At 56.2% G+C, this 18,119-nt stretch overlaps 2 protein-coding genes and 1 long non-coding RNA gene across 3 annotated transcripts in view; 2 read left to right on the top strand and 1 right to left on the bottom strand.

Moving 5' to 3' along the window:
* The window catches only part of UBE2O (ubiquitin conjugating enzyme E2 O), a 62,350-nt gene extending 60,348 nt beyond the window's left edge, over positions 1 to 2,002 (bottom strand). Inside the window, exon 1 of the mRNA XM_036394456.2 lies at positions 1,604 to 2,002. Coding sequence (XP_036250349.1) covers positions 1,604 to 1,978 — 375 coding nt within the window. The 5' untranslated portion in view covers positions 1,979 to 2,002. The remainder of the gene's footprint in view (positions 1 to 1,603) is intronic.
* Positions 2,003 to 8,340: 6,338 nt separating this feature from the next.
* LOC118693868 (uncharacterized) lies at positions 8,341 to 14,065 on the top strand. Its single transcript, XR_004981336.1, has 3 exons — positions 8,341 to 8,359; positions 10,394 to 10,567; positions 13,949 to 14,065. It is a non-coding gene; the product is annotated as an uncharacterized LOC118693868 (long non-coding RNA).
* Positions 14,066 to 14,164: 99 nt separating this feature from the next.
* On the top strand, positions 14,165 to 18,027 carry AANAT (aralkylamine N-acetyltransferase). Its single transcript, XM_036394686.2, has 3 exons — positions 14,165 to 14,321; positions 15,021 to 15,175; positions 16,960 to 18,027. The coding sequence occupies exons 1-3, from the start codon at positions 14,165 to 14,167 to the stop codon at positions 17,263 to 17,265; spliced, it is 618 nt and encodes a 205-aa protein (XP_036250579.1). The 3' UTR covers positions 17,266 to 18,027.
* Positions 18,028 to 18,119: the final 92 nt, after the last annotated feature.

The following is an 18,119-nucleotide window of genomic DNA, read 5'->3' as shown; positions in this document are numbered from 1 at the left end:
TTTTCAGCAACCTCAAACTGCAGTGCAGACTGTACACAATGCCTCTCAATTTGGTTAGTGGGCAGCTTTCCAGAAAAAAAAAAAAATCAATAGAAGTACACCTAAATTTCTCTAGCACTCAGGAAACTTCTCCCCAGGGTCCATTACCCGAGTGGTAAAGGCACCTACACCAGGGCAGCAGCACTAAAAGGGAAAACAGACAGACTGTTTATTTACATAAGTGTCTTTGATTTCTGATCCTCCTCAGTCCAGCTTTTTCTAACACTGCAATGGGTGCAGTTAGCAAGTGACTGAAGTCAGAGCTAACACTTCTGGATTTAGGAACCCAACAGCACCAACTAAATCCGTGTTTACTCACCCAAATGGAGGTGGCTTTGTTTAGATGCTGAAAACCAAACTCAACTTGGGACAAATTTTTGTTGCAACAACACATGAAGATTTTACTGGAAGGTTGCAGTGACTGAATTATGGAGTTTTTCTAGAGAAAAGAGGTGGGTTTCTTTTTAAGGTAGAAATGCATAACATGGCAGTATCTTTTCAGAATACCTGTTTTCGTTTTCCTTATCTCCAAGCAGTCACGTGTCTAATGACACTACCACCTAAATTTAGCTCATTCTGTAGCACTGGCAATCCTAGCGATGCCTTTAAGACTGCAACACACCTTTCTTCCTCTCAGTCTCCCCTCTCTCCTGCAGGTGTGGGGCTGTTTCTGGGCCAGCAAAGCAGACGGTTCTCCAGAAGCCTCCTGCTTTCCACTGCCAGCCCAGAGGAGCAGGGGGAGCCTGCGGGGACAGTGCAGGCACCCGCTCTGCTCAGTGCAACGCCCATCCCTGGCAGCCCCTTTGTGCTCTATCACAGTGCCCCCCTCGCCCGCTTTTGTCTCTGAACTGTCAGTCAGCCTGGGCTAAAACCCCAGGCCACAACAACTTTGGGAAGTGGGAATATTCCAAGGCAGACCTACACCTTGTGGCTCGTCAGATATAATTAAGATGCCACAGATTTACGTGCAACTCATTAGCAAGGGGTAAATGCTCACGTAAACAAGGGCAGATCCAAACCGTGTTTGCTTCCTGCTGGAATCTTTATCCAGGGGTGGTTTCCCTGCTCAACTGCTGACTCCCCTAGAACAGGCGCTGACGACACTGTTCAATAAAGGCTGAGACACTGGCCTACAACTCCAGAAGTAAGAGCTGACTGGAAGTTCGCTCAAATCACCTTCACAGGCCCACTTCTCCTTATGCCAGCAAGCCCCAGTGCCTGAGCAGAGCAGCCGTGCTCTGCCATCAGCGCAAGGCAGCGGCAGCATCCATGCTGGGCTGCCAGAGGGAGCGTGATGAAGGGAGAGAAGGGGATTTCACACTCTGGAGAACACCGTCCCCCTCCCCGCCCCGGCTGCTCGCCGCACGGGCGGGCGTCACGGCGGAAACGGGGCAGCAACCTCCGCCTGGGGAGCCTCCAACGCACCGACCCCGCAGCCCCGCAGGCCGTGCAGGCCCTGCCCCAGGAGGCCTCCAAGGCGGCGCCCCGGTCGTGCAACCGGCGCCAGCCCCCCGGAAGGGACCCGTGCCCGTGCAGGCCGCGGGCCGCCCCCCGCCCCGGTTACCTTGGTCTCCTTGACGTGCTGCTTGATGCCCTCCGGGTACCACTGCACCCGCACGTAGCCCCGCCGCAGCGGGCTGGCGCGGCCCTCCTCCCCGCCGGCCCCGGGGCCTCCCGACTCGGAGCCGCCCGAGCTGGCGGCGCCGCCGGCCGCGGCCCCGCGCCCGCCCTCCTCAGAGTCCTCCTCCGAGTCCTCGCCGTGGATGAGGCGCACCAGGCCGAAGCGCACGGAGCCGCGGTAGCGGCCCGACACCAGGTCGTGGGAGAACAGGAGGCGCTGGGAGCCGCCCGGCGGGGCGGAGAGGGGCAGCGCGGCGGGGGGAGCCGGGGGTGCCGGTGCCGGCGGTGCCGGTGCCCCCTCCTCGGGCTGTTCCGCCATGGCGCCGGTGAGCGGGAGCGCGCGGCCGGCAGGAGGGGGAGGGCAGAGGAGGGGCGGCAAGTAACGGCCCAGGGGCGGGGTCATGGGAGGACACGCCCACAGCGACCTCAGGCCACGCCCACAGGGGCGGGAGGGCGGGACCGGGGAGGGACCGGGGGCGGGGCGGGACCGGGGCAGGGCAGGGGCGGGGCGGGGCGGGACCAGGGCAGGGGCGGGGCCGAGGCGGGGCCGGGGCGAGGCCGGGGGGCTGCGCTGCGTTACCGGCCCCGGGGCGGGGTGGCTGCATCGTCTGCTGGTTCCCGGGAATGGGGATTGCATCATCGCCCCCAAGGATGGGGGGGGGGGCTGCATCCTCCTCTGAGCCCCAGGGGTGTGGGGCTGCTCTGCACCATCCCCGAGGATTAGGGGGCACCGCATCATTATCCCCAGGGATGGTGGGCTGCACTGCATCACCCTCTGATCCCCGGGGATGGGGGCGGCTGCACCGCCCCCTGATGTGGGGCTGCACTGAATCGTTCTCTGACCCCGGGGATGGGGGGGCTCTGATCCCCAGGGATGTGGGGGCTGCACTGCATTGTCCCTGAGCCCCAGGGATGGGGGGACCCTGCACTGCATTGTCCCTGAGCCCCAGGGATGGGGGGACACTGCACTGCATTGTCCCTGAGCCCCATGGATGTGGGGACCCTGCACTGCATTGTCCCTGAGCCCCATGGATGGGGGGACCCTGCACTGCATTGTCCCTGAGCCCCAGGGATGGGGGGACACTGCACTGCATTGTCCCTGAGCCCCATGGATGTGGGGACCCTGCACTGCATTGTCCCTGAGCCCCATGGATGTGGGGACCCTGCACTGCATTGTCCCTGAGCCCCATGGATGGGGGGACCCTGCACTGCATTGTCCCTGAGCCCCAGGGATGGGGGGGCTGCATTGCATTGTCCCTGAGCCCCATGGATGGGGGGACCCTGCACTGCACCATCCCCCAGTTCTCAGTGGCTGGGGGCTGCCCTGCATCACCCCCTGCTCCCGGTGATGGGGCTGTGCTGTTCACAGACCCCTCTGCCTGGGCGCAGCTGAGGGTCCATCCTGGCACTGCTCTAAGCTGGGAGCTGCTCTCCAGCTGACATCAAAGCCTGGTCTTGCTTTTCATGGCTCCTAGAAGCCCTCATTAGGGTGTGCAAATGAGCAGAATATTTGGCTTCGTAGACTCTAAGGATTTTTCCCCTCTGTCTGCAGAGATTTTGTAAACAGAAAAGGTTTTTTTGGGTAGGTCCTGCTGCTCTGACAGGCAAAGGACTAAAGGAATCCAAAATAGCCTTCACTGGCTATCTTTTACCACAGCACATCCTGCCTCTTCCCTCCCTAGACCTTCCTGCCTGTGGAGCACTGGCTTGAATATCAAGAAAATGCCTGAAATCCTCAGCCTAATTTGTTCTCTTGCAGAAAAAACCCCAGGAGCAGCAGAGCAGTGTTTTCCCTCTTGTCCTCTCCCTCCCAGACTGCTCTGCCTTGGCTGGATCAACCAGCTGGCTTTCAGTCCACCCTCCAAGGTTTCTCCTTTCAGGAAAAGCAACGAGGATAAAGGTCTGCCTGTGCTCAGTTCCTAAATTCTGGAAGCCTCTCCTCAAGATTGGGATTTTGCAATCTTGCAAATGGCCCTAAAGCCCTGGGATGCAGCTGAGAAGAGGCTGGGCAGGCAGAGTGTGGGTGATGGGTGCATTGGGAGCTCTGTCCAGCTCCTCACTACCCTGGGTGAGGGTGGCAGGGCAGCAGGATGCTCAGAGGGATGGAGAGGTACAAACTGTCCCTGTCCTGCCTCCAAATCAGGGAGTGAAGCCCTCCAGCCCCTGTCTGCTCCCAGGCCAAGCCAGCCTCCACCCCAGCATTTAATCACTCCCCACAGCATCCTGTTAATCAGAAAGGCACTCTGTTAACCTGATTCCTTGCTGGAGCAGTTTTGGCTTCAACCCCAGGGATAAGAAACAGAATAGAGCTAAAAGGGACCATTGGGTGGCTAAATAGCAGCATGGCCCACAGGGAAAGGCAGTTTAAATATCCACTCAGTGCCACTGTGGAATTGCAGCTGTTTCCAGGGATGTGCTCCTGGGAATACAGACCTGCATCCACATGCCCTGACCTCTGTGGACGAGCTGTAGGGTTGATAGGCAGCATTCAGAGCACGAGTGCCTCTGGCATGAGGATTTCACCCTCTGAGCATCACTGTGTTGGAGGGGGGAGCATGGCACATCTCCCCAGGGCATTCATCCAGCCCACCTGGAGCTGTGGACAAGGTTCCAACCCCTCTCCCTCTGTAGCCAGGGAGAATTGTGCCTTTGTGAAAGCAGAATCAGGCCTTTGGGAAAGGCAGAAGGTGCCCTTTGGCTTCATTTAATCCGATGCCATGTCTCCTCGAGGTTTCAAAGCTGAGCTTTATCCAGCACAGCAATGCTCCTCATCATCTCCTTAATGTACATTGCAACAGCCACTAATAAAATATAGATACAGTAATGGGCACAATCATGTGTGGAGATGGAAACCGTCCCCCTTCAGGGCTATTATGTGCTGAAGAGCAGTGGTGGGGTTTCAGGTAGCCACAAATAGCCAGGAAAACAATCACATTATACCCCTGACCGGGCTCACGGCAGGGGGACTGTAATGGGGACAAGTCAGGGCTGTTTGCTCGTTAGCTGGGTGTGTTTTTGCACTCTGGTCCCTGCTGGAGCTCTGATATGCTTCCATCAGGAAGTGCCACTGAAGGAGGACTGATTGCTTTTTTTAGGACACAAGAGCCCAGGGCCTTGGCTGTCACAGCACTGACGGCCTGCAGATTTTACAGTGCCTGGGTGTCAAAATGAGCCTCTCCTGTTTAACATCACTATCCAGATGTCCACTGAGGCACTGTTGGGTTCTCTCTCGCTGGTCACAGTGACCCCGAGATATGTTAGAAAGTCTCTTTTCCCAGCCCGGCGCTTGAAGAAGGAGTCAGGGCTCTTCGTTTCTTGGTCTCAAGGTTGTTTATTGTATCTTATCAATAAAATTCTTTCTCCTGTCCAGCTGAGGTCCATTCAGCAAGACAGTCCAGGCACTTTGCCTGCCCCTGGGGCGGTGTTTTTTATACTAAAAACTACATATACAGTACTTACAACTACTTTCCAATACCTATCACCTATGTTAGACAGGGAGCTTCTACTCTAAGCCCATCTAAAAGTGCCAACATCACAGCAGAAGATGGAGGCCAAGAAGAAGAAGAAGGAGAAAGGCTGGACATGCCCAGTTCCTTCCATCTTGCCCCCCTGAATCCCCATTCTAAAAACCCCAAAATCTACCTTTTCACCTTGTGATAAATTCACTATCATTCTACTTAATTTGCCATAGTTTGCAGATCTTCATCTAAGGTTGGTAATTTGCTCCACAGGTCATAATCAAAACCACAGGCATTTTTGGGTTCTGTGCCAGAGTCCCTGAGACCCCTGCAGGGGTCTTGGTTGCTCAAGACAGGCAGAGGGATGCCCTGGGTCCTCACAAGGCACCTCTGCAAGCCCACACCACCCAGCAAGACACGCAGGACTTGTGCAAAGTGACACATGGCAAGCAGCCTCCCTGCCCAGTTTAGGGACAATTCTTGCTGGTAAGGCTGTTTTGGGAAGGGATGGCCTTTACTCTGCAGGAGAACATCCTCCCTGGAACCAAGCTGTCCCTGTGATCTAACCACCTTATGGCACTTGGGTTAGATCACCAGCATCTCCCTGCTGAGCTACTGCTGCCCAGAGGGTGTGTCACAATGCCCGGAGGGTGCCAGAATGCCCAGAGGGTGCCAAGGTGCCCAGCAGGTGCTGGGGTACCCAGGGTAGCCCTTATCTCCCTGTAGAGGTGCTACTGAAAAGCAAGCCCTGCCCTTCCTCCTTGGGTCTCTCCCAGGGTCTCTCTGCTCAGGGTTTGAGGGCCAGGTGCTGGGGGGGCTGCCAGGTACTGGAGGTACCCACAGGATACAGGGAGGCGTGGCAGCGCCAAGGATGCCAGCAGGGTTCTAGGATGTCTGCTGGGTGTCGGGGATGTCCCCAGGGCCTGGAATGCCCGCTGGGTGCCGGGATGGGCCCTGGGGATCCCGGAGGGTGCCAGGTGCCCGGTAGGCGCCCGCAGGGTCCCGCGGTGCCCGCTCGGTGCCGGTGCCGGGCTGCGGCCGGCGGGGCTCTGGTGCCACCTCGTGGGCTGTCGCCTCCCCGCGGCTCCGCTCCGGCGGGGGGAGCGGTGACACCGGCCCGTGGCTCCCCAGGGGCAGCAGCTCCGCCTCGGAGCCCCGCGGCTGCGGCGGGGCTCAGGGCTCCGCGCTCAGGTACAGGTGAGCGCTGAACCCCCCCCTGCTCAGCCCTCAGGTACAGGTGAGCTCTGAACCCCCCCTGCTCAGCCCTCAGGTGCAGGTGAGCGCTGAACCCCCCCCTGCTCAGCCCTCAGGTGCAGGTGAGCTCTGAACGCCTCCTGCTCAGCCCTCAGGTACAGGTGAGCTCTGAACGCCTCCTGCTCAGCCCTCAGGTACAGGTGAGCTCTGAACGCCTCCTGCTCAGCCCTCAGGTACAGGTGAGCTCTGAACCCCCCCTGCTCAGCCCTCAGGTACAGATGAGCTCTGAACGCCTCCTGCTCAGCCCTCAGGTGCAGGTGAGCTCTGAACGCCTCCTGCTCAGCCCTCAGGTACAGGTGAGCTCTGAACGCCTCCTGCTCAGCCCTCAGGTGCAGGTGAGCTCTCCATCCCCCCTGCTCAGTCCTCAGGTGCAGGTGAATGCTCCATCCCCTCTGCTCCTCTCTACAGCCCCTCCTTGGCCAATCCTCCCCGTGTTTCCCTCTTTTGCTTTGCAGAGGCACAGAGTTCCTGTCCTTTCCCTGCTGGGAAGAGCTGGTGCCTTCAGGAAAGGTCTTTCAGAGCAGCTGGTGTCACAGGGAATACATGCAGACCCTCCCCCAGGGAGAGCTGGGGGTTTATCTTCATCATCACGCAGAGAAACAGCTCAGCAGGAGTCCCTGTGTCCCCATTAACATCAGGGAACAGAAATGTGAGCAAGCGATGCAGCATATGGCAATCCTTCATCCTGTCTCTGTGGTCCCAGAGAGCCTCCAGAGGCTGGGTGGGCAGGGAAGGAGATGCTCTGTGGAATCCCTTCCACCTCAAGCCATTCCATGATCCTGCACGAATTGTGATTACCCAGCCCTTCCCCCTCTGGCTGTGCTGCCCTGACCAAACACTGCTGGCTCTGCTACAGAAAACTCAGAGCAGCATCACCTTGTGCATGAACAAACAACTCCATGTGAGCATGATCCTCCTCCTCTCCCTCCTCTCACGTTTTTCACTGAGACCAAGACCTCAGAACTCCCCCAATGGCCTTGGTCCAGGCTCAGCCTTGCCCTCCAGGATTTTTCTTCCCCATGGATGGCATCTGATCCCCACCATGTCCAGGGTCACCCTGGCTCCCAGCAGCATGTGCCAGGTTTAGGGCTGGATCGAGGACAGGACAGATCCTGTAAGCAGCAGGATGCCCCAAAACTGCCATGCTGCTGGAACCTCCTCTTCCCAAAGCCACACTGGCTCCAAACTGCTTGGAGGTCTGGGTCTGAGGGTGGGGCTGCCACTGCTGGGCTCTTTCCCACCTGCCCAGCCCTCTCCTCCCAGAGGAGCTCCTGCAGCCCCCACTGACCCCCTTCCCCCAGGACTGTGCCATGAGTGGCTGTGACCTAGTTACAAACCCAGCTCACAGACTGGAGAGGAGGTTAATCAGCAGCACTGCTGTGCTCCAGGAAGGGGACTACAGAGGTCCTGGCTGGGTCCTGGCACCCATCTCCTGCTTTTGGCTAAAACCATCTGCCAGACTTGTTTGTTCTCCTTCCTCAAAGGTAGAAAAGCAGAAAGATACACCAGGCCTGCAAAGGTGTGACAGTGTTCACAGGAGTCTCAGGATGAGGGAAGAGACGAGGAACTGACTCCATGTTTCAGAAGGCTTGATTTATTATTTTATGATATATATTATATTAAAACTATACTAAAAGAATAGAAGAAAGGATTTCATCAGCAGGCTAGCTAAGAATATAAAAAGAAAGAATGATAACAAAGACTTGTGTCTTGGACAGAGAGTCTGAGCCAGCTGACTGTGATTGGCCATTAATTAGAAACAACCACATGAGACCAATCCCAGATGCACCTGTTGCATTCCACAGCAGCAGATAACCATTGGTTACATTTTGTTCCTGAGGCCTCTCAGCTTCTCAGGTGAAAAAATCCTAAGGAAAGGATTTTTCATAAAATGTGTCTGTGACACAAAGCCATGTGTTTATCCACTGCAGGTCAAAGCCAGAGTTCAAAGCTGTTCCTCTAACCATGCTGAGAACCCAAAAAAAGCTGTGAGTAACATCCCTTCATCCTTTCATCCCTTCCCCAGCTCCCTGAGAGTGTCTGTGGGGAGAATCAGTCCCACCACTGATGGGCCAAAGGAAATATGCCAGAGGGAAGACATGTACATGTATATTTGCATGTTATTCATATTATAGATATACATATATAAACAGCTCAGAGCACAGAGCAGAACTGGCCCCTCCAGGGCCTGTTCAGAGCATGGTGCTGGGGGCTGGCCACCCTCCACAGGAGCCCTGTGTTGCTATTTTGAAAGAGCAGCAGCTGGCAGGTTCCTAAACCACAATGTCCTGCTCCAGAGGAAGGGCTGGAAGCATGCTGGCTTCACAGGAGCTGCTGGTGAATTAAAACCACTCCTGGCAGCTCGAGAGGGAGCACTGGGAGGTAGAAGCAGCAGGTGGGCAACCTGGCAAGTGCTGAGAATAGTGAGTATGTGCAAAGAGCCACGTCCTGCTGGGAAGTTACAGCAACAACAAGCAGCAGCACGAGTGATGAAAAGGAAGGAGGTGAGGGAGAGGGAAATCAGAGCCCTCAGCTGACCTTGCAGCAATGCCAAAGTGCAGAGCCCTGCTGCTAGGTCACTGCCAGGAAAAAAGCATCACCCTCTTGGAAAAGTGGGTCCCGATGGCCAAGCCAGAGGAAGGTGCTGAGCAGGGATGTAAACAGCATCCAGCCTGGGAATTATGCAATTACGTGAGTCTGAGAGAGAAACCTCTCCAGCGGCGTCACACGGGGAAGGATCCCGATGCCATCTGCATCCCGTGAGGGCAGACCCCGCCTCAGAGCCGGGGCTGCAGACACCACAAGCCGCTTAATCCGCTGAGCACCGGGATAATGGGGCTCGGCGGGGCCGGAGGAGCCCCTGAGCTGCCTGTGCACGGCTTCGTTCCCAATCCTGGCACAGGGGGGGCCAAGCCGTGATTCATCTGCCTCCCACATGTCGCCCCTCGCAGCAAATCCTGCCCGGAGATAATTGCTGCCTTCCTGAGCGGGTGCTCCAACACAGGGACCGGCCCGGCTGCGGGGCCGCAGTGACAGCTCGGGGCTCTTTGAAGATGCTGAGAGAGCTGCTAAATATGCAAATCCAGGCACACTGCTGTGGCTCTAATTTAATGGAGTTGTTGACCCTCTGCAGCTGTGTGGGAGCAGGAAGAGACAGACTGTGGAATGCGGCATCCCTGATTGACTATTCCAGCCACGGGCCAACCCCTGCTCTGCTGGGCTGTTTTAATGGCTGGGAGTTGATCCAAAATGCCATTTCTGAAGAGCAAAAAGCTGCTGGGTCATATTTCTGTTTCGATTCAATGAAAAAGCTTAAAAGAGAGAGATAAGGGTGTAGCTCCAGGTCTTTTCGCCCATGGCTGGAAGCTAAAGCAGGTCCAGAGCTGCCCTGGAAATGTCTCCAGTGGAGCAAAGCCAGCTCTGCCTCCTGCTCCAGGCTTCTTTCGGGGCTGCATCTGGTTCCCAGTGATAATGATGTTGCCAACATCGTGCTCCTGCCTGGGATAATCTCCCTTTTGTTACACGTGCCCTGATGGGGCCAAACATTGCTGGTTCTGCCTGTCCAGTTTCTTATGTAACAGCTCCCAGGGACAGAGGGCTGCATGGGGGAGAGATGCTTGGTTTTTGGAATAAGCTCCTTGGGCAAGAAAGCTTAGATATGACTCCCCATCCTACAAGGAGTCAGCTGAGAAACTCCCCCGAGCAGTGATCATGCCTGGCACAACCAGCAGCCTCCCCATCCTTCCCCAAACAAAGCTCATCCACTCTGGGCAGGGCTCCTGATGCTGTTGGAGAGGTCAGGATCAGAACAGGACAGTGCTCCCTTTTCCTGGCTGACCCCTGCTCTCCCTGCCCAGCCCACAGAGCAGAGCAATCAGCTAAATGCTTTATCCCTCTGCAGCCAGTCACGCCAGGGGAAAAAAAAAAAAAAAAAAAAAAAAAAAAGAAAGAAAGAAGCCTGAAGTGATCCCTTTGCTGGCCTGACACATTAAAGCCTCTCACCTCTCCCTGTCTTTCATCAGAGTTCTAAACTCCTTAGGATGTCATCACGTGCTCCATAAATAACAAATATATATAAGCAGGGGCTGTGGAGGATGCAGCAGACAGAGGAGGGGAGGCAGAACCCCGGATCCTCCTCTCCTGCCAGCGCTGAGACGGCACCAGGCGGGCAGGGAGCGGCTCAGCGTCCCCGGCTGGTAAGCACCGACATTCCTGTCACATCCCAGGGACACTGCCCGCCTCAGGGACAGCTCCTGGTCCCCTGGGCACTGCGGCTTGCTCCTGTGTCCCAGGATGGGGGAATTTCCCCAGAGGGGTGGGGGGTTGCTGTGCAGAGCTTGGCTTGCTGACAAGTGGTTTAGGCACAGGGAAGGGTGTGACTCTCATCCCAGCCCCTGTCTCACCCCTACACTTCCAACATGTGCTTCCAAAACCCAGCTGTAGGGACTCTTCTCACTGAAACCCTCCCTGTTCTGGATGTGGGAAGAGCTTGAGATCTTTTGCACAGAGTATTTGATTTTAAGACTGGGTGAATAACTCTGTACTGTCAACTAATTAAAAAAAATCCAGCTCCCAATCCAGGCAGACAGTTCATAACTTAGTAAAAGATATTTCCAGAGGGGTTCTGTGCATCTGCCTGTTTATTTACCTGTGAGCATCGCTCTGTACCATGGGGATGCTCTGATTTCTGGTGCACAAACACAAGTGATGGCAGAAAAAATTTACAGAGCAAGCTCTTGGTTCACTGCTACAACACACAGACATAGTGGGCTCATCTCAGGCTGGTCTGGCAAGGAGTCACAGCACAAAATTCAGCCTGGGGTTTAAGTGACTTGAACAAATACAGAAGGCTTTGCTGGAGCATCAGAGGACAGATCTATGGAGAGAGAATTTTCCTCATTGCTGTTTCTCACCTACTCTGGGACCTGGGCAGAGTTTCCTTCACTTCTGCAGGTTTGATGCTTCCCATGGTCCCCCCATGGCTGTGGAGGGCTCGTGGTTTCTCCAGGGTTAAGGAGCACTGTTGGTTCCCCTGTGCTCTGCAGGTTCTATGTATCCTCCCCAGAAGACCTTTGACTCTTCAGGGAGCTGAGAAGCAAAGCAAGAAGTTCATTTCCAGAAAAAAACCATAAATATATCAGCCCTTCGGCTGTATAACCTGTGTTGGCAGGAATAACATGCTGGAGGGGAAATAATGCAAGGAAAACAAGCAAGGAGCAACCTTTCCCCCTCCCTGACTACTGCTCCAGGGTGTTGCTGGTTGGGGTCTCAGGCAATTCCTAAAAATAGCTGGAGGGACCTGATTGCCCTTTCCCAGTTTTCTCTAATGGGATTGGAGCAGACACTTAAACAGGAGGTTTTGAATCTTCAGCTCCTTGGATGTCCCTGTGGAGACTTCCTGGGACTCTGTTTCCAGCCTCCATATGCTCTGGGATAAAGACTTGCTCTTGGACAGTGAGCACTGGATGGTGGCTGTTGGAGAGCAAACACCCCTGAGGAACCTGGGCTGGTCCCTTCTCCCTGCAGGGGAGTGAACTCCATGACCTTTAACAGTCCTTTCCAACCCAAACCATGCTGTGATTCCACAATCCAATTCCCATGGAAACTGAAATGCTGGCCCTGCCTGAGGCCATATTAAACTGCCCTCTCTGCAGGAACCTGGGCTGGTCCCTTCTCCCTGCAGGGGAGTGAACTCCATGACCTTTAACAGTCCTTTCCAACCCAAACCATGCTGTGATTCCACAATCCAATTCCCATGGAAACTGAAATGCTGGCCCTGCCTGAGGCCATATTAAACTGCCCTCTCTGCCCTGCCATCCCTGCACAGCCATCCCAGCCTGATCCAGCAGCATCTCCCCAGCAGCATCCCCAGAACCCACCCGAGGCCCTCAGCACCCCCAGGATCAAACCACCACTGCATTACTGCATTTTCAGGGTCCCCTGAGCTCACCCTCTTGCCTACTCTGGGATTTATTCATGCAGACGAGTCCCTAATCCAATTAGTGGGACAGGGAGTTCCAGAAGATTTGACAATAAGCTCTATGAACATTAGAGCCACCCCCAGTCCCCAGCACCCCACTCTCCCTGCCAGCTCACCCTGCTTTGCTTCCCTGCTGCAGGTGCATGAACCACCCATTCCCAGCATAACTTCAGTCAGTCTTTGGTGGCTGGAATGAGCACTGGGGATGCTAAATAATTCCCCTGCCAAGGAAACCCTCTGTCCCTGATGGATCTGATCCCTCAGATACACACCCACAGCCAAACCAGCCATTCATTGAAAATAAATCCTGACCACCCTGTCTCACCTCAGGCTGGATAACACTGGCATTTCAAGCATCCAGCCCTTGGCATTTCAGGATGGAAAATTCCCAGCTTGTGCCAGTTGTGCCCTGTGCTGGTAATGCTTTTGTTTCCATAAATCCTATTAGCTGGAGGCAAGTCTATAATTAGCAGGGAAAGCCAGCACCTCTGAAACAATAATCAAAAATGACCTGGCTTTGCTCTGGCTTTGCTGGAAATTGCTTGTATATTGCTCTGAGTTTGGATGGATGGATGGTTGAATGGGTGCTCTGAAAGCCATTCCCACTATTTCTGTCTGCAGGATGTGTGTGCTTGGTGAAGTTATTCACCCAGTTTGTGGTTCTCTCTGGGTTTATTGACTCGGTTCACTCACACGTGAAAGCAGAGGCAGATTGAAGGCACAGGCTCTGATCCAGGTCAAGGGATTTGTCTGGGCTGTGCAGGATGGGTGCTGCCAGATGACCTGGGGTGCTGGTGACCCTCTTGGGGGAACCCATGCAGAAGGTGCAGTGTCCTGGGCTGTGTTGGGTGGGATCAGCTACCCAAAACTGCTGGGGCAGGGGGCAAAGCCTGAGGGCACCTCACCAGGGAGGACAGCCAAGGCCTTCAGCCTCAGTCACCGGCTCAGCCCTGCCAGGGATCCACCTCTGTGGGTGTGGACATGACCTGAGAAGCCAACAGAGGTGCAGCTGTGTCACTCACCTGCTCAGTGGGTCAGAGAAGGGGGTAAATCCTGCCAGATGGGGTCACTGACCTGCTCAGTGAGTCAGAGAAGGGGGTAAATCCTGCCAGCTTGTGCTCTGGAGGAGGTGGCTCTGGCTGCCTGACGTGTGTCCCTGTCAAGGTACCTCTGTGACCTCCTGCTCCAGCACAGCTGTGCTGTTCCACAAACACCAGAGCATCACAGGGAACTCTCACACAGACAGGAGCTTGTTTTCCAGCTCTCGGCTTCCTGCAGGCACATCCCACCCTGCCTGTCCCAGGGCAGCAGCTCCAGGGTTCTCCTGCCCGTCCCACTGCCTGGGGCTGTCATGGGCTGGGCAATGTTGGGCAGGATGCTCAGCCCCCCACCTGCTCCAGCTCTAGCAGCTCTGTCCCACCACCTGGATCACTGTGCTTCTGTCCCCCTGGTCCCTGGGGTTTGCTCACAGCCAGTGCCAGCCTCCTGTGTCCCCAGCTCACAGCGAGGGCAGCTGGGCTCACTGGGGGTGGCTATTTGTTGTGTATACAAACAGGAAAAGGGGGGCAAGCAGCCTAATCCTGTCTGTGAACAACAGATACTTCTGCTGGCTAACGGTGCTAGAGGAACTCGGCTGGAATAAAGGGTGCGGGAGCCGGCAGGGGCTGCTCCGAACCGAGGGAGCGGCGGGAAGCCGGGCAGGAGCAGGAGGAGCAGGAGCAGTAGCAGCAGCAGCAGCAGCAGCAGCAGGAGGAGGAGCAGGAGCAGCAGCAGCAGCAGGAGCAGCAGGAGCAGGAGCAGCAGGAGCAGGAGGATGCCGGCACTCAGCGCGTTGCCGTTCCTGAAGCCGGTGCAGCTGCGCTCGCCCCGCAGCCCGCCCGGGGGCCAGCGCCGGCACACGCTGCCCGCCAGCGAGTTCCGCTGCCTCGGCCCCGGGGATGCCGCCAGCGTGTTCGAGATCGAGCGCGAAGGTACCGGAGATTCTGCCTGCTGCCATCAGCCGGGTCCCCTGGCGTCTGTTTCCAGTCTCTTGTGCTCCTTGTAGTCGTGAATTCCCCTGTGGGTGCCCCTCGTGGGATGGATGCAGCGGTCCTGGCCACCGCGTGCTCCCTAATGAGGTGGAGGATCTGTGGTTAATGAGCTGGAGAAGCACGGCCCCAGCTCACCCCGGGAGGTGATGCTGAGTAGGACCCCAAAGCAACCCTGTGAAAGACAGGATAGGAAAAGGGGAAGTGGGAGGAAGGACACCTGCTCTGCCTCCTCCTGCACAGGGGCACTTTGAGGTGCCACCCTGGAAACCTTTCCCTGTTTCCTTCACCGTAGCTTCCCTCACCCAGACTCACCCAGCCCATTCTCCCTCCTCTCCAAGGGCAGGGCAGTCAGGGAGATGCTGAGAGGGATGGCTCAATTCAGCACCAGCTGCTGTAGCTCTGGAACCCGCAGAGTGAGGAGCTGGTCATTGGGCCATGGGGAACTGCCTCTGGAGAAGCAGAACTGCTCCCTGGAACCATCTCTGTCCCTCAGAACTCCTTTAGACCTCGCAGGCAGCAGGACACGTGCCATCTCTCCCCATCACATCCCGCTTTCCCTGCCCTACATCAGTGCTGGGAGTGTTTCTGGGTCGGGTGTGCTTTGTGTCTCTCACTGTGGTCACCACTGCCCCCCTCCAGCCTTTATATCGGTTTCTGGGGACTGTCCCCTGCACCTGGATGAGATCCGACACTTCCTGAACCTGTGCCCGGAGCTGTCCCTCGGCTGGTTTGAGGAAGGGCGGCTCGTGGCATTCATCATCGGCTCCCTCTGGGACCAGGAGAGGCTCAGCCAGGTATGACCCAGTCCTTCCCACCTCGTGCAACACCAGGGAGGGCACCAGCTGGCGTGAGGGGAGCATCCAGGGCACCTGGGGGCACCTCAGCCTCAGGGGAGAAGGGGCAAATCCAGCCTCAGGTCATTCAGTGAAGGGTGGGATAAAGGCAGGGGTGACTCTGCCCTCAGGCAGGATCAGGAGGTTCCATGGATCCAAGGGTTTGGCTTTTCCTTCTGCTTGAGACCCTCCAAACCCTGTCTCCTCCCAGGGAGGGTTTGAGTGGCCCATCAAGGCACCAGCCCTGCCAGAGCCTGGGGACCAGGAGAAGCTCTCTGGGGCCCTGAGGCTACTCCCAAAATCTCCTCCCACAACTAACTGTTACAGGGCTGCTCTGGTAGAAATGAACTTCCTCATTAATTAATTTTTACCATGCTGTTAAAAAATATGCCAAGTAATTCCCCTCAACATTGATTTTAAAATTAAAAACCCTCTGAGGGCGATGGGGGGAGCTGAACAGGCATGGGGAGAGTGAGGACCCTTGTGACAATGTTCACAGAGGTCTGAGGATGAGGCAAGAGACGAGGATCTGACTCCATGTTTCAGAAGGCTGGATTTATTATTTTATGATATATATTATATTAAAACTATACTAAAAGAATAAAAGAAAGGATTTCATCAGCAGGCTGGCTAAGAATAGAAAAAGAAGGAATGATAAAGGCTTGTGTCTCAGACAGAGAGTCCAAGGCAGCTGACTGTGATTGGCCATTAATTAGAAACAACCACATGAGACCAATCACAGATGCACCTGGTGCATTCCACAGCAGCAGATAACCATTGGTTACATTTTGTTCCTGAGGCCTCTCAGCTTCTCAGGAGGAAAAATCCTAAGGAAAGGATTTTTCAGAAAAGATGTCTGTGACAGACCCTGGTTCTTTAGGGTGGGGAATAAGAAGCAGGATGAGACACCCTGGTCCTGCTAAGCCCTGTTTCCCTCTGGCAGGCAGCACTGACCCTGCACAAGCCGCAGGGCTCGGCCGTGCACAGGGCTGCTCTGGCAGAAATGAACTTTCTCATTAATGAATTTAAACCATGCTGTTAAAAAATACGCTAAGCAATTCCCCTCAACATTCATTTTAAAATTAAAAACCCTTTGAGGATGATGTGGGGAGGCGAATGGGCATGGGGAGAGTGAGGACCCTGGTTCTTTGGGTATTGGAATTAATTACCAATATGGCCAGATGGGACATGCCTGGGCTTGTCTGGCCCACGCTGCTTCACCAAAGGTGGCAACTGTGGTGATTTCACCTCAGAGACACCTTTGGCCAGCTGTGTGCTGCAGCTGGGCGCTTGGGACAAGTCCAGGTATGCAGGAGCTCAGGTTTACCTCTGGTGGAGAAGCTTTAAGGCGATGGTGAAGGAAAAGGAGTCGGTTCTGATGGAGGGTTTCAATCCAGAGCTTTATTCCTGAGCTTTATTCCTGGCCCACAGCTCTGCTGCTGAATGCAGCAACAGCTCCAACAGCTCCAACAGAACTCCCCGAACCGCATGGTTGCTGTTCCTTTTACCCCAGGGAGAGGGGCAGGGAAGGAAAATGAGGGACCACCAACCAGGTAGCAGGGGGGACTCTCAAGGGACAAATGACACCTGGATGGCCCAATGTCCCCTCAGGGGTAGGGCATCTTTTGAATTCTGCCAAGCACTTGACAGACATGGGGAGAGCAAGGAGCCTGGTTCTTTGGGGTGGGGAATAAGAAGCAGGACAGGACCCCCTGCTCCTGCTAAGCTCTGTTTCCCCCTGGCAGGCAGCACTGACCCTGCACAAGCCGCAGGGCTCGGCCGTGCACATCCACGTGCTGGCCGTGCACCGCACCGTGCGCCAGCAGGGCAAGGGCTCCATCCTGATGTGGCGCTACCTGCAGCACCTGCGCTGCCTGCCCTGCGCCCGCCGCGCCCTGCTCATGTGCCAGCCCTTCCTCGTGCCCTTCTACCAGAAGTGCGGCTTCCAGCCGCTGGGGCCCTGCCAGGTGACCGTGGGGGACCTGGCCTTCGTGGAGATGCAGCACGCGGTGCGGGGCCATGCCTTCATGCGCAGGAACAGCGGCTGCTGAGGCCCTGGGGATGGGAGGCTGCAGCCCCTGTCCATGCCCAGATCCATCATCCCCAGCCGGCCCTGGATACAGCTGCTCCCTCTGCCACATCTGCCTTCCAGCCACACCAGCCTGGCCCCATCCCATTCCTGCAGGGCTGGGCACAGGAGCTCCTGCCAGGTCCTGCTGGAAGCATCAGCTCCCAGGGCTGGGCACAGGAGCTCCTGCCAGGTCCTGCTGGAAGCATCAGCTCCCAGGGCTGGGCACAGGAGCTCCTGCCAGGTCCTGCTGGAAGCATCAGCTCCCTGGGCTCTGCTTGAGCTGCCCTGGCTGCAGGGCCATAAGTCCCCTGGGATGGAAAGGCTTTGCCCTGGGAATGGCTGGGAGGGCTCTGATGGTCTGAGGACACTCCCACCCACCATGGTGTGCTGAGGCACCCAGCAAAGCCCCTGCAAACACGTGCCCCAGCCTGGCACACCTCCCACCATCACCACCACCACGAGTGGAGCACACCATGGCCAAGCCCTCCCTGAGCAGCCCCCAGGCCAGGCGGGGGTTGTGGCAGCCACCCCCTGCCCACAGCCATCCTTCCAGCCCCCTTGGAGCACATTCCCAGCCCACAGCCACCCTGAGCTGCACCTTGCAGAGCCTCCCCAGGGAACCAGCCCAAACCATTTGGTCCTCCCTGTCCCAGACCCACAACCAGCCCAGGACAAGCCTTTTGCAAACAACTCAGGTTGTTGGAAAGCAGTAAATAAAGATGTGGTGGTGATTTTCTACACAGCCCATGTGTGTTCCTGCCCTGCTTTGATCATGATCTCACCGCAATGGCCAGAGGGAGGGCACCAGCTGGTGTGAGGGGAGCAATGCAGGGT

This window comes from Molothrus ater, chromosome 19 (genome assembly GCF_012460135.2).
Source record: "Molothrus ater isolate BHLD 08-10-18 breed brown headed cowbird chromosome 19, BPBGC_Mater_1.1, whole genome shotgun sequence".
In the NCBI taxonomy this organism is placed as follows: domain Eukaryota; kingdom Metazoa; phylum Chordata; class Aves; order Passeriformes; family Icteridae; genus Molothrus; species Molothrus ater.
Note: the sequence above shows the minus strand (reverse complement) of the source record. Positions and strands in the feature narration are given on the sequence as shown.

Bases quoted from the DNA above. Each gene is read 5' to 3' on its own strand.
- AANAT (XM_036394686.2), top strand. From the start codon at position 14,165: ATGCCGGCACTCAGCGCGTTGCCGTTCCTGAAGCCGGTGCAGCTGCGC. The intron at 14,322-15,020 runs GTACCGGAGATT...GCCCCCCTCCAG, and splicing joins GTTCGAGATCGAGCGCGAAG to CCTTTATATCGGTTTCTGGG. The intron at 15,176-16,959 runs GTATGACCCAGT...TCCCCCTGGCAG, and splicing joins ACCAGGAGAGGCTCAGCCAG to GCAGCACTGACCCTGCACAA.